This window comes from Lygodium microphyllum, chromosome 20, assembly GCF_053477565.2.
Source record: "Lygodium microphyllum isolate KBCC chromosome 20, Lygodium_microphyllum_v1.1.10, whole genome shotgun sequence".
NCBI lineage: Eukaryota > Viridiplantae > Streptophyta > Polypodiopsida > Schizaeales > Lygodiaceae > Lygodium > Lygodium microphyllum.
Window position 1 is genome coordinate 67,705,547 of NC_141154.1, and position 26,217 is coordinate 67,731,763.

The 26,217-nt window shown below is 43.5% G+C and overlaps 1 protein-coding gene across 2 annotated transcripts in view; it reads left to right on the forward strand.

The window, feature by feature from the left end:
* The window catches only part of G4 (UbiA prenyltransferase family protein), a 69,598-nt gene that overhangs the window by 10,388 nt on the left and 32,993 nt on the right, over nt 1–26,217 (forward strand). For both annotated transcript variants that reach the window (XM_087701500.1, XM_087701499.1), the window contains exons 5-6: nt 24,704–24,789; nt 24,870–24,956. In XM_087701500.1, coding sequence (XP_087557626.1) covers nt 24,704–24,789; nt 24,870–24,956 — 173 coding nt within the window. The remainder of the gene's footprint in view (nt 1–24,703; nt 24,790–24,869; nt 24,957–26,217) is intronic.

The following is a 26,217-nucleotide window of genomic DNA, read 5'->3' on the forward strand; positions in this document are numbered from 1 at the left end:
ATTATCTAGTGTCTCTTGGCACTTAGGCTTTATCAACACATTCAAGGTCATCTCTTATGCTGTTGAAATCTGAGAATTTTGGAGTTGATTTGTTGTTGTTTCTGCAATTCTAACATGGGCAAGGACTCTTCGATAGTTCGCTTTAAGGGGCTCGGGTTTCACACCTGGCAGATCCGTATCAAGCTTATCCTAATGAAGAAGGGTCTATGGGTTATCACAAGTGGCAAAGAAAAGAAGCCTCGTGAGGCGGATCTTGCAGTCACTTAGCAAAAGTTTGATGATAAGGCTCAGGCCATTATCAAACTGGAGCTAGACGACAGCTACATCCACCATGTGGATAACTGTGTGACCTCACATGATACATGGAAGAGACTAGACACCTTGTTTGGTGCAAAGTCTAAGTCATCAAAGTATGGTCTCTTGATTGAATTTTTCAGGCTTGACATGCAGTCCAACACACCACTTGCCACACATCTAAATTACATGGAAGGATCCAGCTTGCAGGAATCAACATTAAAATGGAAGAAGATGTTTGTATTGGTATTCTGCTTAAAAGTTTACCTCCTAAATATAATAATGTATTAACAACCTTAATCAATATATCAAACCCTAAGCTTGTTGATATCCAGGCATCACTGTTAGAGGAGGAAAAGAAGCTGAAAACTAAGAAAGAACCAAGCACCTCTAGAGATGAACAAGTGTTATATGTTGGCAATAAGTACAAAGGCAAGAAGGACCAGCTTTTCTGTGATTTTTGCAAAAGGACTGGACACACTGAGAAGTTTTGCCATGCCAAAAAGAGGTCCCAGAAGGCCTATCTTGCTGCAGTTAAAGAAGAAGAAGACCATGGAGCAAAGGAAGAAGAAGAATAAGACCAAGCCGCATAAGTCCTTCTATGCCTACTCTGATAGATTGTTTTAGCCTTGTAATGTCTAAAGCCAAAATGCTTTTATCATAAGCTTGTAAACTCCTCATGTAGCCTTGTACTACAACCTCTGTACACTTTGTGAGGCCCCTGTTACAGCCTTTGGATGTCAACCATGGTTGTGGTACCCACACTTAGCCTTTTTTGCTACAGCCTCTAGTGTTTTGCCATGTTTATGGTGTGCCCACACTTTGCAGGTGTTGCTTTCAGTAAAGCCTCTACACACTTTGTACTTCTGGTTGTGATTGAGGAGGGATGTTGAGATTTGCGATTACGTTCATGCTGCCTCTTTGTAAGAGCAGATGGGCTGGGGATATGCAGGCTGTAGGAATCCCATAGGCATAGAGGGAAAGACTGCCACCTACCCAAATCTATTTAACATTGTACTTGCTTGTCATTTTCATATGAGATGAATGCAATATCATTGTTAGTTTGTACTTTAGTATAGTGTACTTGTTGCTTGTTCTTTGTTCTTGAGTCAAGTCTCTTGGTCTCTGTCATGCCAGTGTCTACATGAATCTAGTCTATGTCTATGAGCCACCTTAGCTGCCATGCTCTTGATCGCGTGTTTTCACAATAAGTTCTTGTCATAATGGGTAGAATGGTGTCCATGAGTTCTAAGGAACTCATCCATCCTCTAAAATTAAGACTGTGGTGCTTGTTTTTAGCCCATAGAGGACTTTTTGCAAGCTAAAGTTCTTATCTTTTCGGTCAAAAGAAGAAAATCCGGAAGGTTGCTCCACATAGACTTCCTTTTTTAAATAACCATTCAAAAAGACACATCGACGTTCATCAGATAGATTGGGCAAACTGTAGTGAGTAGTGAGTGCAACCAACGAACAAAATGATGTAAAAAATGTCCTATAGGAGCAAAGGCCTCTCCATAGTTAAGACCTTGCTTTTGTCGAAACCCTTGCATCACAAGGCAAGCCTTGTACTTGTCTAAAGTTACATCAGCCCTTTAGCTTAATCCTAGAAATCCACTTTGTCCCAATCTTGTGACGCACGATCCACGAAGGTCTAAGTCTCATTTCAGTTTATACTCTTGCTCCTTTTTCATGGCTTCTCACCATTGGGGTGTTGAAGAGCCTCTTACCAACTATTTGGCTTAGAATGCGCTGTATAATTAGCTATAAACATCGATGTAAATGAAGCTTGAGGTGCAAGTTGGGTAGATCTTCAAGGGCCCTCCAGAGTGAAAATCTGGTAGAAGCACCCCGAATCTCGTATGGTCTATCGGTACTAGTGAGGTAATAGGTCTTGTAGAGAGGGCATGGAAGATGAAGAATTTATGGTGGGTCAAGAGTATGTAGTAGACCTGGCTCAGAAGACATTGACTTGGAAGGAATAATGTGAGGATAGGGCTCGCAATTTGGTATAGATGACTGCACACTCTCTCTCATCAAACACTACATCTCTACTAACGATCGCCTTGGTTGTCCAAGGATCGAATAGATGACATGTTTTGGAGGAGTGGTGACAAAAATCATCAAATCAGCTCAAGGAGTAAACTTGCCTATCTTGTCATCAGGGGTGTGCATATAGGCACGACTCCCAAAGGCTCGAAAGCGGAAAACTATAGGTTGAGAGCCAAAGAATGCCTCATATAGAGTCCTTTGAGGGACATCCATAATCGGGCACCAATTGAGGATTGTACATTGAGGTTTTAATAGTCTCAAACCAAAGGCACTTAGGGAGCTCTGTTGCAAACAACATAGAGCATACCATGTTCATAATGGTTTAATTCCCATGCTCTACAACTCCATTTTGTGAAGGGGAGTTGGTAGAGGTAAGTTGGTGTAAATACTATGCTCTTGTAGAAACTTAGATAACTCGTGAGAGGTGAATTGGCCTCCATTGTCACTCCTCATGCATCCTACTTAACAACCAATTTGGGTATGCAGAAGCAACACCCAAGCAGAAAAATATGTGAAGACATCAAACTTATGCTTGAGAAAGTACATCCACATGCAATGAGAATGATCATCCACAATTTTAAAAAAAGTATAGTGCGCCGTTCAAGGCGGCGATGGATGTTGGCCCACAAAGATCAACATGAATCAATCTAAGAGGCACCTTAGTTCTATGTATAGATTGTTGAGTGAATCGAGTATGGTGTTGCTTTCCGAGTTGACAAGCTTTACAGACATCTCGCGATAGCTTCGGACAGGAAAGGCCATCAACCATCTATTGACACGGCAACTCATAAAGAGAGTCATATCCAAGATTCCCTAAGTGAAAATACCAAAGACGCTTAGTGGCTGTAGGCTCTCATGTAGTGGCTAAAGTCTAGAAGCGGTGGGACTCAAAGTCCTCTGTTGTTGGCTTGGAAAGAAATCGTGCCATGTGGTATAGGCCTCTAGGTTGTGCCTCATCATGAGCAATCACTAAACCAATTTGAGAGTCAAAGACCTCGATTGTGGTTGCTATGAAGAAGATTGCTCGACCCAATCGGCAAAGTTGCTGAATGGATAACAAGTTCACCCCAAGTTGGAGGACAGTGCAGATCATCTAGTGTATGAAAATGTTTGTGAATCAAGGACATGTCTCATCAAATTCGACCAAGTAGTAAAGTTTGACCTGTTAAAACGAGTCTTGTCATTAAATGCATTTTTGACAGAAGATGAGCTAGAACTATGAGGTGTCGGGTGGGTGGAGTAAGATGATGGTGGGAAAGATGGTAGAGGTGAGAGTGTCTGATAAGAGTAAGAAGGAGGGGGAAGAGGTGGGTAGGTAGAAGTAGGCCGTGAGTGTCCAATGAGTGCTGATTGATGCGGAGACATTGGAACATGAATGTTTCCATAAGGTGCCTGTGTAGGTGGAGTCACTGGGACACAGTAGCCTTGTCCAAAGTAAGGCTGGGACACAACATTATGATCAGAAGATCCACTAGGCAATGCCATGAAGGCAAATTGTGGAGGCAACTGATCCACACTCGGGAGAGACTGAGTGGGATACCCAGGCTGCAATGATCCCGAAAGTGTGTATGAGGTAGGTGGAACACCACCCGGTTGAGGGAATGATAAGGTCCTAAAGGATGTGCCTATGTTTCCATAACCCCCAGTGTGATGTGTGGTGCAACATGAGGTGTCTGAAATGGAAATGTAAATGGTGTAAATGGAAGTGGTGAAGCAGCGGAATAATGTGGTGGGATGGGTAGGTTTTGAAAGTGAGATGTATGAGGTGCAAATTCTTTTTGTTCATTTTTATCATTTAAAGACTGAAAATGAAATTGTGAAGATGATGATATATCATGTAATGAAGTGAAAGGAACACCGAATTCATTCTGATTATGTGAAGTAGACGGAAAAGAAGGAAGGACAGAAGAAGAGTTACCTAGCTTTTTCTTATAATCCCCGCGACGCGTGTTAACATACAAGAATTGGTCCTCTAGAGGACCTTTTCTGTAGTCAACATACTGGACTCTTTCTTCCACATGATCTCTACCAGTATATTGCAAAACAGAAGAGGTAAAAGAAGAAGGCACAAAAGATGAATCAAAAGTATCTTGCACCGGAGAGGACGGAAGAGTCTGAAAAAATAAAACATACTTTGGATCTTGCTCTCCAAGAGGGGGGCCCATCCCTGATGGAGGTCTCGACGGCCCTACAACATCATCAGACTTACGTGCAACATTTGAAGAGTGAAATCCATGCATACCTTCATTTAGAAGCTTTTCTTAAAGGGCAATCCTTCGGTCGAGCTCCTCAATCTTCTTTTGTCGATAGGCTATGATTAGTTTATACTCCTCAGAGGTCAGCTTGCCTATCTTTTCTTCCATGTACCTCAGATGTTTCTCCCACCATATCGGAACTTTGTGGAGCAAGCTGATCGGCCCAGTCTCGTTTGGTTCTCGGCAGAGGCTGATCTGGAGACTGAATCGGTGTTGATGTGTTCGAAATCATTTGAACCTATTGTTGTTCTTGCTTCTTGCGAAGAGCTTTTAGATCAAAGGCCTAGGTTTCTCAGAGAGTATCAAGCTTTGATACCATGTAAAGAAAAATACCCTAACATAGAAACATAAACAGAAACCGTATGACAAAGCACAGATTGATAAAAAGAACACAATTAGGGTTAGGGTTAGAGTCACAGTGAATAAATGAAATGATATGACTACTAATAATGTGATGCTCATGCAACAAACACACTATGCAGTGAATGAATACTAAACGCAGTGAATGAATACTAAACCTTGAACTCCTGTATCTCTAGGATCAAGGCAGGGGTAATGAGCTGGAGAGTGTGTCGTACTCCGAACGGATCCCAAATTGCAGCAAGGTAGCCTCCGGATGTCGAACATCAGCAAACGCAGCAGTGAGAAGCTGGATTTGATGCAGACATCAGTGAGGAGAGAGAAAGACTAAAAACGGAGCCTACAGGAGAGAGAAAGACTCAAAACGCAGGCAGGACAGCCTGCAGGAGAGAGAAAGACTAAAAACGAAGCCTGCAGGAGAGAAAGATTGAAAACGGAGCGTGTAGGAGAGAAAAACTGAAAACGCAGGCAAGACAGCCTGCAGGAGAGAGAAAGACTAAAAACGTAGGTAGGACAGCTTGCAGGAGAGAGAAGGACTGCAGCGACTGTAGACAGGAGAGAGAAAACTGTCAGGGCGGCAGCTGGAGCCTGCAAACGCAGCAGTTTGCTGGTGTGGCAGGCTGTACGACAGCAGTGCAGATGAATAGCAGTCAAATCGCCAGGTAGAAACAGCAGCAATCAGTGTGCGGAGGGCTAGAAATAGGCGCCAGACTGTAGGGAACAGTAATGGACAGCAAGGGCTGAGATGACCTCTGGGACTGGGTGTGGGCAGCAAGTTGGTAACACCTAAAACTTGCAAAAACGAGATTGTAAAAGAGTGGAGGGCTGGCTGCCAATTTATAGAAAATGAGGGTTCTAGATCCTCTCCCACTTAACTTTCTCGATCTGCTCCCCGTTTTAGGGTTTTGGCTATGTTTTGGGGCTGTTTAAGTGGCTAAGTGCATTTCTTAGCACAACATCTCCATCACTGTTTTTGGTGCTGTCATCATTTTCCAAAACAATCCAGTGCCGTCACTGATGCTTTGAGCTGCATGCACAGATTGATCAGTCCATCATTGTATTCAGTATTCTTTCCGAATTCAATGTAGATTTCTCTTTCATTCTTGCTGTCTTTTCCCTTCTCCTTTTCTTTCTGTGTTCAAGTTCCTTTTCTGTTGTGCACTCTCACTAAAACATCTAGTTTTAGACCAAAATATGCCTCACAAGGAATAAAACCAGCAACGATAGATGTGGGTGACCGATTTAGGATATGAATTGTGGTGGCCATTGTTTGGGCCCATAGACACTAAGGTGCCTACCGATACTCCATCGTAGTCCGAGCCATCTCGATCATGCTCCTATTCTTCCACTCCAATATGCCATTCTCTTTAGGAGTATTGGTATTTGCATACCCCCAATGAATCCCTTGATCCGTACAAAACCGAGTTAATTCATTGGAGACAAACTCTCCACCCTTGTTTGATCTAATTGTCTTAATCTTTCGTCTTGAACGGTCCTCCTTGAAGATGAACTAATCCTTAAAGTCAGAGAAAGCTTCAAATTTCAATGCTAGAAAATGTCCATGTCATCCTGCTATTATCATCCATATTCAACGTAAGGTAAAGACTATCCTTAAGGGACTCCATCCCATAGACCCACGGAAATTTGTACAAACAAGCTCCAAGGGTTCCTTGGCCAATCTTGAAGCCTTGTTGGGAATCACACCTCTATGTTATTTACTGTGGATGCAAGATACACGACGGATGGCTCATCCCGACATTTGGCAATCCATGCACAAGCTAGTCACAAGCTGCCTTTCAAAGGCACTTGTAGTTGAGATGACCAAACCGGGCATGTCCTAGCTCAATCTAAGGCTCGAAAGTGAGACAAAAAGAAGTAAGAGCTGAAGAACTCCGCATCTTATAGCCATCATTCTCCTCATGCTCCTAGCAAAGGTCTTATCTAGTCCTTTCATCAAGAACCCGAAAGGAATCCCTATCAAACTCATATAAAAGGCCAAGTCTACAAATCTTACTCACCGAAAGTAAATGATGGCCCAATCCCGGAACATGACAAGCCTCCAATGTGTGAGCACCGCCATGCCACCCAAACTCCCCATGTAGCTTTTGATCTTGTGGGAGAGTTGCTAGCACGGGGACCTTGTGATCCATGATAGCCTAGAACTCCATGTCGATTTCAAAAGACATGGTCACCTAAATCATCGGCACAAAAATTGGTGTCCCCTTAGGCTCTGAAAGGCAGCTTGCTAGGGCTTCCTCCACTCATCCCGAACCTACTTGACACTTAGTGTTTTTATAAGAAGTTGCCATTCAGATTCACTAAATGAAAACCAAAAAATTTGAAGTTTGAAATCTGTTGTGAAAGGCTGAAAATACAACCTTTCCTTCTAAGTTTGACACTTTAGATGAAAACCACGAAATCTTACAGAAACATGCATATGACAATCTAGAACATACGGCATGCAAGAGGGATGTCCGACACCATAGGAATGTCTTCTTACGTGCCATAGGATCTAGATGGTTGGATGTAGAGAAACAAAAAATTTCACTTCATTTCTCATGCATCGTCTTTACTGACATAGCCTTGATGTCGCACTAAACCTACTCTTCACACTTGCTCTTGAATGCTAAAACATAGCCTTGATGTCGCACTAAACCTACTCTTCACATTTGCCTGCAATCGATTCACCCTTCAACACTGCTGTGATACCATGTCAAAGTGCAGCAAATGCAGAAGCATATGACCAGACTGAAAATAAGAAGTGAACGCACAGTTTGGGGGTGGAGGTGGGCAGGGTGGGGGGACTGGAGAGAGAGAGAGAGAGAGAGAGAGAGAGAGAGATGAAGATTGCAGAGAATGCATGCTGAATACTGAATGCAAATATGTACAAAGGGTTCTGTGAGAATAACCAACTGGAGATCTCTCTCAACCTGCATGAAAATTGAAGTGTGCATAACCAGGTGCAGACCAGCCTAAATAGGCTAAATAAAATAATGAAAACTGATCATGTCCGCATAACCTGCCACTAGCAAATAAACAATAAAATATCATAAATCTGCTGTGAAAAATGCAGCCTGCCACGTGACACATCTGCCCAACTTGCGCAGCCTGCCCGACCTGCCGGAAAACCTCAGCTCAAACTATTTGTGACTGCAGAGGTGACCAATCTCTAAGAACATCACAAGCTCTTCTCATCACTCATAAATAGAGCTTCTAAGGCAGCCACTGTTAGATCACTTTCCCTCCCTCACCATGATTTTCCTTGCCAAAGACCTACTCACGAACGTGCGTGATGGTGGCCACAACCTTAGGTTGGCACCTTCTAGGTTCCTTAGGTACACTACGCTATTACATCCTCAGACTAGCATAGCATGCACTTTTACTCTTAGCTCCTTAGGCTGTTGAGTTGGAGCCATAGACTACTGGTCATTTAGGCTACTTACCTTTAGGATTTTCATTCGTCTTCCACTATACACATTGATTTCCTCAATTACTCATTCATTTTCATTCTTCTATTGAATCTTATTCTTACATTTGATTTGCTTTCTTCTTTGCTTAGTGGTTTGCATATTCTTGTCTTTTCTCATCCATACATGTTGGGCTGTATATTTCAATTAAGAACGAACATGATAGGTTTGCACAGGTCTTTGCTATGCTAAAAATAGTTGTTAGTCGTTCTCTTCATGGTCTCGTCTGCCTTCGAGCATTGTTCTTCTACTATCATGAAGGCTTCATTACCCAAGAGGGATCGTCAACTGTCTATTTTGCTACAATGGTGGCTACTTCTCCCTAGCTCTCTCCACTGGGATACTCCTTCTTCATCCTTCCTCACATGGTTCTCAATACTACACAAAGACCAACATCAAGCTCCTCCTTCAACATCAATATCCATGGTTGAGAGGGGATTCCTATCCTTCATTTGGTATCTAAATGTTTCAGCATTGTCTTCTTGGCTTCAACGTTGGCATCCCTTCCCTGTTGTATCTACCCCTTTTCATCGCATGCTTTGCACATCACCTTTGTGAAAGGGCACTCAAACAAGTAAATAATTTCTCGTTTAAAGACACTGTCCAAGTGGCCCCTTGATATATAAGCATTCTCATTTGGATTGTGTAGCGTTTTTCTTTGCATCTCATTTGTCAAAAGCACCCACGAGCATCTTGCTCCCTTCAAATCCCTAGCAATCTCCACCCACAGTACTTCACTTTCATACCTTTTCTTGCTTCACCATTGACACCCTTGCCGATGGTTGAGTTGAGTACATGCTCTTTGATTTGACACTATACTAAGAGCCTATGAGCTCTTTGTTTCTAGGTTGGATGCTGTTGACCGCTCGTAAACCTTTGTTTTTTGCTATTCTAATCTTCCTCACACTACTTTGTTGAGCTAAAATAAGCATTACATGCTGAATTAGCCTCTTAAACAACCCCAAAAATGCTTAATTAATGAAAACCCTAAAATGATGCACGGTTCAAGAGAGTTTTAAAATGATGCATGGTGTGAGCCCCAAAATTTTCACCCCATTTGCAAAGGACATCTCAGCCAAAGCTGCCCCAAGATTGTCAAAAGTGGTGCAGCAATGGAAGTGTAAACAGAAGTTGTAATAAACTGCTGAAACACAAGACAAAAGAGAAAGGGAAAGAAAGAACATGATACAGATGAGAACTTAGATGTATGCTCGGGAAACGGAATCCATATATTAGACACGAGACTATCGCATACAATAGTGAGTCACTGGCTGCGTGGGCACTGGCACCGACTCCTCTCTCCACGCGAACTCTAGGGGGTGAACTAACCAATTGAGGAGGAGCCCAGAATAAATAGGCATAAATAATGCCATAAAATATGTCAGGTCGGCCAACAATAAATGCCCAATATGACCATGAAATGACACAATAAAAAATGCCTAAGTAACCTAAATAATGTGCCCAAGCCTCTACAGCTCAGACTCACACATGAGTTGACATATTTGCTAACATGGGTGATCTGATATAATACAGGTACAATGAGAATGAATCATAAACCGTACAATATAGAACCGCCAAGTAGAACCATGGATACCCAAGCAGTGGGTGATCAAGCCACCACCAAGGTGCCTCGGAGAGAACTTGATGTCGATGTCGATCATACCAGCTTTGGAAAATAGAGAAGATCATAGTAGCTCTCAATGTTTGTCAACAATGCTGTTGATGTAACATACGTGACCATCTTGTCACCAATGCCACAACACATAAATGACCATGGATCCCCTCCTTTGGCCAAACCCCCAAAGTGTCCCCTCATGTGAGCCCAGACGAAAGCCACTCGCTCTCTGTCAAAGAACCAACCCATCATGAACCTGGATGTCAATTCTAGCTCCAAGATTTATACCTGCTAGATTGCGGTTGATGCGTCAAGGATGTTCCTCTCTGGATCCTATGCATCTGTATAGAAATATAGATAAGGCACGGCTGCCCCATCTCACCACCCTCTCACGCTCTCTCTTTGGCTTTGGAGAGTCGTGAGGGATGACCTCATCACCACCACTAGAAAGCAGCTGAGGAAGGGGCCACCAAGCCCTTCCCACGATCCAAAGAAGAGGATTCCTTCCATGCCTTGGACTTTGCCTTAGTCGGAGGATCTGAGTCGAAATCTGAGGTAGATGATGACTCGTCGGAGGAGTCCGTATCCCACTTCATCTTTTGCTCCTTTTTTTTCTTAGATGCCGCTAACTCTTTGCAGTCCTTTCACACGTGGCCCTTCTTGCCACAGTGATAACACTGAGGCTTCGACTTCTTCATCTTCAAACCCCTCTCTGAAGCTGCAAGAGTCTCACCTGAACCTCCATAATGCGACAGAAGCCGCCCCTGTAGTCGCAAAGTCACCTCATGCTCAAGTAGCATGGAGGACATATGAAGAAAACTGACAGGAGTCGTAGATGTCTGCGCTCGTAAAGCATTCGCCACTCCATCAAACTCTCAAGGAAGCTTGTAGAGTGCCGTACCAACAAGATTTGCCTCTGATAGAGCAGATTGCATAGTGCGAAGTTGTTCTTGGATTTGGGTAACTCGAAGTAGGAATGGTTGGATCGTATCTTTGGTTTCAAACTTCAGTGCTGGAGTTGGCCATAGAGATTAACAACCCTCATGGTGGAAGAAGCCTCGTACATCAACTGCAACTTCGACCATATGCCTGAAGCTATCTTGCAGGAGGTGACCGCCGGTAGGACTTCTTTGGAAATACACCGAAGTAAGGCCGAATAAGCACGAGCATCATCTGAATCCCATGTAAGCACTGCTTCTTCATGGTTGTCTTTATCAAAATCAGCTGGAACAGAAGAAGGCTATTGAGGGCGTGTAAGAGCTCCGCCAACCATGTACCATAACCGCTTTTGGATAAACCAGACCTTCATCACTGCACTCCACGTGTAATAATCAAGTCCATGGAGTTTGGCATCAGGGGATGTGCATGGAGGAGCCATTTGTAGAGGATTTAGAAGAGAAGTAGAGAAGAGAAGATATTTGGAGAGGAAACACAGCCAAAATGCGAGCACAGATTGCAAATAATTAGAGTTCATATACAGTATAACCTAAAATCTTACCAAAAGAAGACGAAGAATGTTGCAAAAAATCAACAAATTAGTCAAAAAACAGTCTTAAATTCCATTTCCGTTCCCACCTTTCCGTTCCCTAGGTTCGGCATCCCTGTCACTGTCCTCGTTCCCTTTCCTATTCCCGTTCACCGTTTCATGTTTCTTTGCGTTGCAGTAATAGTGGAATGTGTATGGCTGCATAGATTGTTGGTTGATCTACAGATCTCATTGGACGGTTCTACGCCCATTTGTTTTGACAATCAGAGTGCTATTGTAGTGGCACATTCGAAGCATACGTTGAAGAGATGCTATGTAAGAGAGATTAGCTTGATGTATATTCTTACATAGAAAAATATTGCCGACATTTTCACCAAAGCACTACCTCGTGAGAAGTTTGAGGCTTTTTGAAAGTCATTGAACTTGCTATCCTTTGGTGATTGATTTTCTTGTACTTTCATCACATTGGCATTACAAGGGGTGTTAGGATTAACCAATTCGATGGGGGGTGCCCCAATGTTTTAGTTATTTAGTTTGTAGTGTGAACACAACTAAAGTAATAAGTTGTATCACTACTTTTAGAGTTAGTATTAGAGTAGTTTCTTGTACTTTCATCACATTGGCATTGCAAGGGGTGTTAGGATTTACCAATTCGATGGGGAGTGCCCCAATGTTTTAGTTATTTGGTTTGTAGTGTGAACACAACTAAAGTAATAAGTTGTATCACTACTTTTAGAGTTAGTATTAGAGTTAGTTGACTCCAATTAAGTTAGGGGTTAGGCTTGCCTTAGACCTAGGTTGTACTTTCATTCTGTTACATTGAGTTTAGTTAAACAAGTGTACTCTTACGCTAGCTTCAACTCACAATCAAGTGTTACACACTTCTGCCGTTATTCACGACTTGTGCACATGCATTAGGATAAAATCCTATAGGCTCATGAAGAGGAAGGATCGAGTTTTAGAGTTGAGTTGATCCCATAGGGCTGCATAATCTAGCATTGGTCCGACTTTTGGATTCTCCACAAGAGAGGAATAGGGTGGGTAATTAACTCCCAAAGATCAATGAATACACTCCATCTTGCAAGACCAAAGTGAATAATTTTATCCATCCAAATGATCTTCTTTGGGCAAGAAGGGAGAACCAGAACTTTCATTGATGGTGCCATCATATGCATCCTAGGGCTAGAAGGATGGGCCCCATGGGAGATATGAAGAGAGGGGGGAGGAGATGGCTGCTCCGATCTGTAGTATGCCTTGGTAAGAGAGGGTTCCCATTGAGGATGGGGTTTTGACATGTGATCTTATCGATGATCATGTAGCCTATCAAAGGGATTCACAAGTGGTGGATGCTTCCCATTGTAGACAGTTGATTGGGTTATTGATTTGGTTTATGAATACTTGGATCGATTTGTGCTTTCAATTGGTTTGCTTGTAGTTTTTATGAGTGAACTGAAGAAGGTTCATTGGTAGGTTGTGTTAGAGAGATCACAGCCAGGCAGGTTTCAGCCTGGTGCAGTCCAGTCGGACTGCATGCAGTCGGACTGCCACGTGGCAGTCCGACCCTGCAGCAGGCAGTTGGCTGCATTTAATGCAGGCTGCATTTAATGCAGCCGACTGGGCATTTCTGGCGCCCTATTTCTGGCAGATCTCGGCTATTTATACCCGACTCTTTCAGCAGTCTGACACACACTTCTCTGACGCAGATTACAGACCGGTGACGCGCAGATTCTGTCTCTGTTCACAGATTTCAGACAGCAGACAGTGCAGACTGCAGCGGACTTCGAGGTGGACAGCAGGTTGCATCGTCGAGGTGGAGACACGCAGTCCAGCGCACTGCGCCCGTGTATATCTTTGTATTCAGCATTCTTTATACAGCAGATCTTCATCGTCCACTGTCTCTTTCTCTCCCCTCAATCTCTGCGTTCTCTCTCTCTCAGTTCTACGCTTCCGCACCGCTGCACTCTGACATGGTATCAGAGCAGTGTTTGAGGGCTGACTGAGCGCAGAATCAACCTAAAGAGGAGTTTCCATCTCGACACAAATTTGCGTTTTTGTGCGTTTAAGGGCAGACAGGAGGGCTGCGCCTTGGAACAAGGCTGAAACGAGTGTGGGCGCACAGGAAAGGAGTACAGGTGGTGGATTTGCTGCTGTTTACTGCTGTTTGACGCGGAGGAAGTTTGAGTTTTCAGCCTACAAGTGCAGGTTTTGCTTTTTCATCGCCTCTGGGGGGTGAAGAAGCTTCAGGACGCGGAAGAGCCTTAGCAAGCTGAGTTTTCCCAGTCAGAGGGGGCTGCTTTTGTGTTTGTGAAGGCATTGCAGGTGAAGATGTCTACAGAGATGGACTTGGAGTTCCAGGTGATTATGGACCGGAAGGTGCCTGTCTTACCGGCTCTTCCTACAGATCAGAAGCTCGACGGCGACAACTACCGCATTTGGCGCGTCATGATGTTGGCAATTCTTGAGTCCTATGATTTGGCGGAGTTGGTATAGGAGGAGATTGACCGGCCCTCGGTAAGAGATGAGTCCAAACTCTCTTCCGATGCACGTGCGGAGTTGGCCAAGGCCCAGTCTCATTGGGACAAACTCAATGCCAGGATTCGATCCTTTCTCTTTCTATCATGCACTACAGCCGTGATCGCTCACATCGAGCACTTGACGGTGGCTCGGGAGATATGGCTGGAACTTGATCAAATGTACAATCGGATGATCCTAATGAAGAGGGTTTCTTTGGAGGTATAGATGCGGACCTTGTTCGTAAATAAGTCTTCTTCGCTATGGGAACACATTAACAAGCTAAGGCAGCTACAGATGCAGGTTCAGAATGCGGGGAAGCCGATTTCCTCCGAAGACATGGCGATCACACTATTGTCCCAGTTGCCGCCACGATTCGGTACATTTTACTCTGCCCTTATTGCTTCGGGGCGAGAGTCTACTCTTCGGTGGGAAGAGTTGGTTCCTATGGTTTTGGACCAAGAGGAACAGTTAAAGGGACATAATGCTTCCAAGTCGGAGGCGTTGACAGGTCAAGCCTCTCAGAAGAAGGGGAAGGACCAAAAGAAGAAGAAGGGGGATAACAAGTCCAAGAAGGACAAGGAGAAGGATAAGGATAAAGACTCCACATGCCATATTTGTGGAAAGACTGGCCATTGGAAGAAGGATTGCCCTGACAAAGACACGAAGGACACCAAGGATTCTGGAGCGGTGGCTGCACCCTCATCAGCTGCATTTCTTCATCTAGCTGTCATTGAGGACGCTTCACCGAATGCTTCTGATGCTGCTATGACGGCTCCCCAAGCTCGAGAGTGGATTGTTGACAGTGGTGCCTCACGGCACATGACTCCTTCATCAGATGGTGTTGCCCAGTTGCGACCCTCGCGTCGGCAGATTCTCATTGGAGACAGCTCTTCAGTTTCTGTTGCAGGTCGGGGTAAGATGCAGCTTATTCCGGATGGACGAGGTGGTACCCATACCTCAGAGGTTTTGCATGTACGTGGATTAGGGTACCATCTCCTTTCAGTTCATAAGATTTGCTCCCTTGGTCTTTTGGTGGAGTTTGACAGTTCTACGGTGTGAGTCCTTGATCGTGGATCAAGGAAGGTTCTCTCATCTGAATATGAGGAGAACGGCATTTACAAACTGAAGTCTTCCACTGCCCTCTCTACTCTTCTTCTTACCTCACAGTCACAGTCAGAATTATGGCATGCTCGGTTTGGTCACCTGAACTATGACTATCTTCGGAGGGCGTCACGTGGACAGCTTGTTCGAGGGTTGCCGGATATAGTGGTGAGCCAGCAGCCATGTGTCTCTTGCATTCGGGGGAAGCAGCATAGGGATGCCATTCCCCACACAGCTTCGCGGCGGTCTACTTCACCGATGGAGCTAGTATCTATGGATCTATGTGGCCCTATGAGGAATGAGTCCCTTCGTGGGAGCTCTTACTTCATGCTGATCGTGGATGACTATAGCAGGATGACATGGGCCTACTTTTTGGCATTAAAGTCAGAAGCTTTCTCGCACTTCAAGGATTGGCTTCTCTTTGAGGAGAACCGATCAGGCCGGAAGTTGAAGACCTTGCGATCCGACAAGGGAGGTGAATTTGTGTCTAATGAGTTTGCTCGGTTTTGTGCAGATAGAGGAATTCACCAGGAGTTTGCCAATACTAATACTCCTCAAGAAAATGGTATTCTTGAACGGAAGAACCGCAGTGTGATCGAGATGGCGCGCACCATGATGGAGCACTGACAGACCCCTCAGGTTCAGTGGGCCGAGGCTGTGGCTACTGCAGTCCACATCCTTAATCGATCCCCTACTTCGGCCGTGGAAGGGATGACTCCATTTGAGGCTTATTTTGGGACGAAGCCAGATGTTTCTTACTTTCGGGTCTTTGGCTGTGATGCCTATGTTCACATTCCCAAGGCTCACCGTGATAAATTTGAAGCGGCTTCCCGAAAACAAGTATTTGTTGGCTACAGCTCCCAGTCCCAAGGCTACCGACTGTATGATCCCGTCAAGCGAGATGTGTACACTAGCCGTGATGTGCGGTTTGTGAAGGTTCCGGCTACTTCAACGGGTGAGGAGCATCCCGTTCTTGGAGATCCAGGGGAAAGTTGGGCTCCTTCTACAGTTCCACTAGAGCCCGTGCCTTTTGATTATGATTCTGTTTCTGACACAGAGTCTACTGTTCCACCGGACAACTCTGCGGAGTTACCACCGGTGGATATTCCAGAGTCTTCTGCTGATGGAGAACGACGAGGGGAGGTTTGGCCTCCTCCTCGCTGGGCCCGTGACACACTCCGTGATTCAGGGATCGAGGGGGTTCCTGAGGAGTGGGGACCGCAGGATGGTCCGCGGCGGTCATGGAGGCACCAGGCACATTCTACGGAGCTTGTTTGCTCCAACTATTGTTTGATGACCCGTGTTATGCAGGATCGAGAGCCCACCTCCGTGAAGGAGGCTTTACAGTCCGCCCCATGGAAGAAAGCTATGGAAGCTGAGTTGGAGGCTATTGAGAGGAATGGCACTTGGTCACTCGTGCCCCGCGCCCGCAGAAGAAGGTGATTGGAGTCAAGTGGGTCTTCAAGACCAAATACCTCAGTGATGGTACTTTGGATAAGCACAAGGCTCGCCTTGTTGCTAAAGGTTTTGCACAGCGCCCAGGGATTGACTGTCATGACACTTTTGCCCCCATAGCTCGCATGGCGACCATTAGAGCTGTTCTTGCTTTGGCTGGCCATAGGAGATGGCCTGTTTATCAGTTGGATGTGAAGTCGGCCTTCTTGAATGGTGATTTGAAGGAGGAGATCTATGTTGAGCAGCCTCCTGGCTTTGGTTCTTCAGATGGGAAAGTCTACAGGTTGAAGAAGGCCTTGTATGGCCTCAAGCAGGCTCCGCGTGTATGGAACGAGAAGATTGATTCGTTCCTCCAGACTCAGTTGGGATATCGGCGGTCCAAGGCCGATCCGCAGCTTTATGTTCACACTTCCGAGGATGGTTGTGTGCTGTTTGTCTTATATGTTGATGATTTGATTGTCACAGGTGATGCTGCACAGCAGGTCCAAGAGACGAAGTCAACTTTACATTGGACGTTCGAGATGACGGATTTGGGTCTACTCCATTTCTTTTTGGGCCATGAGATTTATCAGTCTCAGAGGGGGATCTTTATCTCTCAACAGAGATATATACAGGAGCTCTTGGTGTCTTTTGAGATGGAAGATTGTCGGGCCCTCTCTACTCCTATGGATCCGAACTGGAAGGCCACTTCTCATTCAGCTTCTCCTTTGGCGGATGCGTCCCGCTATCGACAGTTGATTGGGTCCTTGATTTGGCTTCTCAACACGAGGGTTGATCTAAGTTTTGCTGTTGGGCTCTTGGCCGGGTTCATGAGTGAACCTAAGACGGTGCATTGGCAGGCTGCTCAGAGGATACTTCGGTATCTAAGGGGGACGTCTGATTTCGGGATTCATTACCCCGCAGGGACAGATGGGTCAGATCTTGTACTTGCAGGTTGGAGCGACTCGGATTGGGCCGGTGATGTGGACCACAGGCGGTCTACTACAGGTTACTGTTTTACTTTGGGTGCAGGTGTTATTTCATGGAGTAGCAAGAAGCAGCCCACGGTAGCCCTTTCGTCTACTGAGGCGGAGTATCGGGTCGCGTCTTCCACCACATGCGAGGTTGTGTGGCTTTGGAGATTATTGGAGGAGCTTGGATGCCCCTAGACTCGTCCTACATTGCTGCGATGTGACAATGAGAGTTGCATTGCCTTGGCAAGGAACCCTGTTTTTCATGCCCGGACGAAGCACATTGAGATCCAGTACCACTTCATCCGCGAAAAGCTTCTGGATGAGACCATCACTGTGGAGTATTGCAAGAGGGAGGACAATCTTGCGGATTTGTTTACGAAGGCGCTTCCTCAGGCTCTCCTTCGGCGACATTCCAGATCCCTCAGGCTTCTGCCCTGCCCAGGCTCTGAGAGGGGGTGTTAGAGAGATCACAGCCAGGCAGGTTTCAGCCTGGTGCAGTCCAGTCGGACTGCATGCAGTCGGACTGCACAGTCGGACTGCCATGTGGCAGTCTGACCCTGTAGCAGGCAGTCGGCTGCCCTATTTCTGGCAGATCTCGGCTATTTATACCCGACTCTTTCAGCAGTCTGACACACACTTCTTTGACGCAGATTACAGACCGGTGACGTGCAGATTCTGTCTCTGTTCACAGATTTCAGACAGCAGACAGTGCAGACTGCAGCGGACTTCGAGGTGGACAGCAGGTTGCATCGTCGAGGTGGAGACACGCAGTCCAGCGCACTGCGCCCGTGTATATCTTTGTATTCAGCATTCTTTATACAACAGATCTTCATCGTCCACTGTCTCTTTCTCTCCCTTCTCTCTCTGCGTTCTCTCTCTCTCAGTCCTACGCTTCCGCACCGCTGCACTCTGACAGGTTGGCCTAGGGATAATGTGGTTCCTAAGGGGAACCCGCGACATTGGCCTATTTTTATCGAGTAAGTTAGGTGGTTCTTGGCCTAGGTGTTACAAGGTTGGATAAATTTACTTTGGGTTGGTGATGTTGATCATAGACGATCAATGATAGGCTATTGCTTTCTTCTGGGTACAAGTGTGATTTCTTAGAGCAACAAGAAGCAGCCTAGAGTTGCCCTTTCATCTAGAGAGGTTGAGTACTGAGCGGCTTGTTCTACCACTTGTGAGACCATTTGGATTTGGAGGTTGTTGGAGGAGCTTGGCTGTTTATAGATAGGGGCTACTACACTTCTATGTGACAATGAGAGTTGCATAGTCTTGGCATGGAATCTTGTATTTCATGCTAGGACCAAGTACATAGAGATCTAGTATTACTACATTCATGAGAAGATCTTGGGTGGGACCGTTGATGTGGAGTATTGTAATATTGAGGACAATCTAGTAGATTTCTTCACCAAGGCACTTCCTTAGGCCATTCTTTGTCAGCAATGTAGATCCCTTAGCCTTATACCGCATCTAGGATTTGAGAGGGGGTGTTATCGTATCTTGTTTAGGAGCAAATTAGGCAATAGTTTTGGTAGTCATCAATAGTTTGGGGAGGTTTCCGATGATAGGTTGGGCTCATATGCCATGTGGCAGCCTGCATTGCTCGCAAACAATTTTAGACTATTTTATGACTTGTTTGTTGACAGCCAATTATGCAAGAGTTGACCAGTTTTTTTATTGGCCAACTTGGTCATTTTTCATTATTTTATTCAGCCTATTTAGACTGGTTTGCCCCCAGTCACATACAATTCAGTTTTTGTGCAAGTCGAGACAGATTTCCTATTGATTATGCTCACACAACCCTTTGTTTATATTTGCATTCAGTATTTGACATTCATTCAACTTTCTATACTCTCTTTCTCTCTCCCTCTTCAATTTGTGTTCACTTCTTTCTTGTAGTCTAACCATACACTTTTGTATTCATCGCACTCTGATAGATGTGAGTCTAATGAACTTGGTGTGCAAGACTAATCACCCAAATCTTTGTGTGTCTTGAAAGATATGGACTCATGCCCTTGTTGCATTAGGTTTGACCAAGTCATAAAATTTAATGTATAAATTTTGGTAGAGTGGATGAAGATGAAGGAGAGAATGTGCTATCCTTTTCATTAAGAGCATAATGCCATCTCAAGGCCTTCGGTGAAGGTGAAGCCTAAGAAGACAAAATAGCTTTTCAAAGGTAAGTTTCCCTGGCCAGTGTGAGTTGGTTATGTGTTACTAGAATGAGAAATGAACTCAATGATTTAATGAAACTTCATGAAGGTTTAAAATGAACTTTAATTCTGGTATTCATGGCCCTTGGCATAGTGCTCATTGCACAAGTAGTGAAGGATTTGACATGGGCGTGTAGTGGATAAGTGTACAAGCTATGTGGTACAAGAGTAGGGCAAAGAAACAAGGTGCAATTAGTTATTAAGCAGGCCTTGAGCTAAAGTTCGTCCAGGGAGCAGCTCACTTATGATTAATGATCAAGTTATTAATTATCCCTCAATCTAAAATGTGATCCGATTAAGGAGCAACTGGTTATTCTTTTGGAAACTTAATCTTGGCTATTTGGGGCTCTCTTTTTCTCTTTTTCTCTCTCACTTTTGGAATACTTCAAGTTTTGAGAGTTATAGTGATAAAAGGGGATGTATGCTCGTTGATTTTTTGTGATGAATAGCAAGAGGAGAGTGTTTTATAGCCAACTCAAGGTGTTGGACGATTGGAAATCAATCTCGTTCTTCTTCTTTTTCTCTCTCGGGCCATGCAAGTTTTGTTTTATAGCAAATCAGAAGTAAGGTTTGCTGTTTACAGCAGGTCAATGGCTAGGGTTTGCAGAAATCAGTCATTTTGGATGTGGAATTGCTTGTTGAAGACATTCCAACCAAAATCCTGAATTTCTGCCTTGTTTTGGGTTGCCAAATCATTGAAGATTTAGGGCGAACATCATGGAAAATGGATTTAGACATGTAGATATGATTTTCTAGCCATTGAAAGCATTAAATTCAGTATCCAATCTTAGGCCAAATGCATGTTAGAGATTAGGGCTTATGGACAGTAGGTCTACAGATCTGAATTACTTCAATTTGATGGTGAATTGAAGGTGCAGCAGGTCTACAGATCTGAATTACTTCAATTTGATAGTGAATCGAAGGTGCATTGGTTAGGGCAAAGCTCTAAGATTGTTAGACAATCAGAATTGATGCCTTATTCAGCAAATTGGATCAGTCTAGGACGGAGATTTGTGTGAATTCTTCGTTGATTCTAGTGTGGCAGCAATGAGAGACCATGGATGTACTTTTCAATGTCATGTTGGTCAACATTGGAGTGATTGCAGCTTTGTATGCTTGAAGACTCACTAGTTTGAGTGTATAATTGAGACAAATTTAAAGCTCATTGGTCAAGGTTGGTGAGATCAATTGATGATGTAGCAATTGGAGTGAATTTGGTCCATTGAAGAGCTAGGCACACGAGGAATTATAAGCAAAAAGAGTTCTAATTTGTGACAACCGTGTTGATCACACGGGCGGGTTACAACTGGTTTGTGTAAAGGCTCATTTTTAATATTAAAGAAATATTGTAAGGGGTGCTCACCTTGAGGGCGAGTTTGGTGTCGTCTACCATGCAAGAACACTCTAGCTCTCAAGTTCTTTGTGTCATTTATTTTCTTTTCTAAATTGAATAGTGTGTGCTCTGTAAGTTTATGTTCACAGCCCTATAGATCAAATCTACAAGTCGGTTTCATTATGTGTTGCTCATGTAGCTTGCACAAAACCAAGCCTCTGCAATCGCTATAGAATACTCTTTAATAGAGACTAAAATACCATGTGAAGATATGCTAGGATTTGCATTGAGAAAACTTAGAATGTATGAGCAAAAGCTCAAGCAAAAACACAAAATGCAAAAATAGGGAGAAAAAGATGAAGTTGAATAAATAAATGAATGTACACAATGCTGAAGGTTAGAGCAATGTGTCGTCCATTGGAGATGGATCTTGACTGCAACAACCACAGTTTCTAGAAATGATGTTTTGGATCTACCGAAATGGGGCAGCTGTTTTTGGCCGTTTCCATCCCTTGGAAATGGCGTTTTTGGCAGGTCCGATGATCGGCAAGGTAAAACCCTCTTTATGGCTGTGTTTTTTTGTTGTCTTCATGTTTCACCTATTTCTTGCATGTTTTGGACTGCTACACCTGCTCAAACTGCTGCAAAACTGCCCTGATTGCTGCACACCAGCTGCCGGTCACCTTGGCATTATTAAAAGCTCTCTTCTCTAAAGGCAAGTTTCAGCTATCAACATTCAGCCAGTTTTCCTGCAGATTTCAGACCTGAATTTCTGCAACTTTTAGCCAAGATATATGAATTGTTTTATCTTGCCGGCTACGAGTCATCTGTTTGTGAACATCAGCCTATTTTCCTGTAGATCTGTCACGAAAGATGTGAAATTTTGAGATGTTTTAATTTTGTTGATAACATTTGATTAAGTTATTCATCAAATGTGCAAGGTTGTTTAGCACATGTGATGTACATGGCAGTTATTTCATGGTAATAGGCCAAGGACCCTGAGGATGTGGTGGGTGTCAAATGCAAAAGTTGTGGTAAGTTATGCAGTCGGGCTTTGGGGGTTAGTTGGTGTCAGTTTTGACCCAAGGACAGTTATTTGGCCGATAAGTATTGGTGGTGGCACGAGGGACTAGCATTAATTAATTAATTAATGGTAGTCTAAGGGTCAATAGTAGTTGGGAACCACTCCAGGTTGCAAATGGCCTAGGCAATTTAATTATGGATGGGCACATTTAATTTTGGGCAAGGTCAGAAGGGCTGGAATTAATATTTAGGATTATTTAATTTTGAAAAGTAATTAAATGGTTGAATAATGCTGAAAAATGGGTTTAGAAGATTAGCACTTGGCAAAAATGCCCATGCAAATTGAGAAAACGTTTTTAGGGGCTAGGTTTCAGCCATTCAGTTATTTTACATCTCGGGAAAGAGAGAGAGGGAGTTGCTGGTCCATATTCTGTTAAGAGAATAGCAATTTGTTGTTGAAGACAGCCATTGGGGGGCCTCAATAGGGAGGGGACAGCAAGGAGTCACCTTCCAGGGGCTGGCAACAACATTGTTGATTAGGTGATAACATTTTGGAGTTGCCTGGCAATAGGTGATTGCATTAAATGCAAGTTGGAGTAGGCAACAAGTAGAATTTGGGGTTTTCTCGGAAAGAAAATCAAATCTCTCTCTTATCTTGGCTTTCTCTCACATTCTTCAACCCATTCTCAGAAGATCTCGGCATTTCTCAACCACTTTGAGCAGATCTTAGCCAAATTTGGTGGATAATAGAGAGATCTATTTTCTAAACCTTAAATTTCTATAGAAATTAGGGTTTAGCAGTCACCTTGGGACCCGTGCCAACAGGAGAAGGCATCATACATTGAAATCAGCACTTGAAATTTGTGGAATTGACAGGGATTTCAGATGCCAAGCCATCCATTGTGAATTGGGGCAACATTTGGCGAGTTGGTGGTTCCATTTGTGTAGTTGCTAGGTGAAAATCAAGGGGCAATGGGTCCAAATTACTTGCTGATTGTATGTACAACAAGGGGCTTTTGAATCAATAAAGGAGATTGTGGAATCTCAACTTGTACTCATTCCATTAGCAATTAAAGTTAAAGAAATACCGAAAGGGATGCCAGTTTTGGGACCAACCGGGTGTCTATTATCCAAGGTTTTTAAGGTAAATTGTAATTAAGTGCTTAATTAGGGAATTACCACCCTCTCCAAGAAGGAAGGCTGGTTTCATTTCAGACTTGAATTCCTACAATTTTTAACCATGACATAAGAAATTTTTAGTCTTGTCAGTCAAGTGTATAATATTTCAGTCTTCTGTGTCATTTGTTTGATGTTTAGGTAGCTTGTAGCCAAAAAATTACCATGGCTCCCCATCCTAATTGGTGCTGTGTTATTGTCATGAACTTGACTTTTTAAGTTTTGAGTCATGATTCTCGCATGACAAATGTTATGATGTTACACTTTTGATTTAGGCTTCATGTGACATATCACATGTGGGTTTTTTTGTTTCAAAATATTCTAATTTGGAAGCCCAATAATGCCAAGTAATCCATGGAGCATACAAATTACATACATATCTAAGTTTGAAAGTGGTAAATCTCTAACCAATATAACCTTTAAAGTATGAAATCCAAGTTTGGGAGCATACAAACAAATTTCTTTGTGCATATAATTATAGCTTGGTCCACAAAACGTGATCCAAGTTTTTGCAGATAATGCCTCCAACTATGCCTCTATGGGGTGGAAACTTGAGGCCAAGTTTCCATCCAATAGTATGGACATCATGTGCCACTCACTAACTAGATCTTCTTATGGAAGATGTAGGCATGTTAGAGTGTGTAAAGTGATTTGTCGATGATGCTTGCGAGATTGTTGGTCTCATCAATGGCAAGGTCTGTGTACTTGTGATTGATCTCTTGTACTCGGACTTGGAGTTCAAGAAGCTATCGAAGACACACTTTGTGGCCTTGTGGCTTTTTCTTGACCATCTCTATGACGTTGGTAACAAACTTCAAAAGATAGTTGTGGAGTGGCTCAAAGGAGAGTCCGCATTATGTCAAGTTGAAGCAAAAGACCATTCAACAGCTTTGCTTGAAGGAGGAATCTTAGTCCGGAGTGAGAGCCATTGCCATCGTGGTCACTCCTGTATACAAAGTGCTTTTTGCACGTCCGATTTGGAGGGATCTACTATCGGCCTTCTTTATTATCTCATAGTGGAGGGAATAACAGAATTTGAAGCATCAGTCATCTTGGATGGGGAGGCTTCAACATTATGATAATCACTGTGTTTTCTTATTTATCTTGATTATATTTCAAAATTCACATTATTTCTAAACTTTAAAGTGCGCTGTCCCAACCCTGGTTCTTGTCTCTTGCTTTTGGTCACTTGTATTATGGCCTAGTCCTCATCCCCATTCTCCCCTGCTCAATGTGAATATATCATGCAATGAAAGCTCAATCATACATATACTTAGAAGTCATGAGTATAGCTTTTATCATTGATTCAGATATATTACAAGAGTTTTCAACTTGAATGCTAGACAAAAGAGTAGGAAGATGCCTCTTCAAACTGGTGTTTGAAGCCACTTCCTTATGCACTATTGCAGGAAATTTTGAGTGGACAATCGAAGATGTTGCAAAGGCAGCAGTTTGTATGTTAATGTCGGGCCCTTGTTTAACTGGTTATACTCAGGTGACTATTGGCTCCATATATTTCTCTAATCTACTGCATTCAATTAATTTAGTTTACTTGAAATTTTTGTTGATTTGCAGACCATGAATGACTGGTACGATCGGGAAATTGATGCAATCAATGAACCTTATCGTCCAATCCCATCTGGTGCAATATCTGAGAGTGAGGTTAGTCAACTTCTCTATGTATGTTCAGTTGATACTTTATTTCTTCTGCCTGATGGTACTCAGTGCCATAAACTTGATAAAACAAAATCAAAATTGACATTGCTTTACGTAATATCAATAGCTCTGTTTTTGTAAAATTTTGGCATCTGAAGCAGTTGTACATGGGAAGCTCATGTGCACTATGGGAGACAATTTTTTCTCTGTACGTGGCATAGACACAAAATGTAGGGGCATTGGAATCGCCTTTTGGTCTCCATTGTTTTCTGAATATTGGTTGACCTTTAGTGAAAATGAGGATCAGCAAATCCCAATTGATCCAAAGAGAAGTGAACACACAGAAGTCTGTTCAAATACTGTACAGGTATCATAGTTGATTGGCTAACAATTTATCTGTGAGTAATATCTTGAAGATTGAGCACTAAAGCTTGGATGTATGTTATGCCTGATTGTTTCATACTAATTCTGGGCTCTCATTTTGAGTTTATGTGCTCCTGTGCACATTTATGGACGTGCAGGGAAAAGGACATGGCTGAAGTACTCATTCACCTTATATCAACATGTTGGAAAATGAGGTGACCTATGTGTACATGTATGTATATGTCATATAGACCCACGTACCCAAAAGCATGGAGAGCAGGTGTATACGGGGCATAATGTTATGACTTGCTTTGGCCTTTTATTGAAAAATGCCAAGCATGCATGGAAGTACCATGGCTAATGGATACTGTTAGCAGTTATGTCTTTTATTGTCTCTTCTTGTGTCCATCTCTTGGTTGTGAGCCTTATTTTGAGCAGGTGAGAACCTTTGGAGCTCTAGCATTAGTCATGTCCATCATCTTTTCCATCTGGACATGTCCATTTCCAACATCCTCTTGGGCAGCATTCCTCCTTCCTCTTTTAAGGTTTTGCTGCCAGTTCGCCCTTTTAGACAGCAGTCAGCTGGGTGGCACCATTGTAAAGAAATGGTATGGCAAACAAAGAAACCTGAAGTGTACAACAACATGGAGAACACAATCTGTAGAATGCTGAATGGTAATGAATGAATTGTTAGAGTGCAGTGACTGTGGACGTGTATGGTCAAGACTGAAAGACAGTGAACACTAGAGCAGATGGAGAGAGAACAGAGAGAGTAGAATGCAGAAATCTGCAGTCAATGAATGCTCAAATGAAGAAGGCAGTTTTACAAATGGGCTGTTGAAGTATCTCCTTGAGCCGGTCTCTCTCTTATCACTTGAAATACAAGTTGTGGACTCAATGGGGC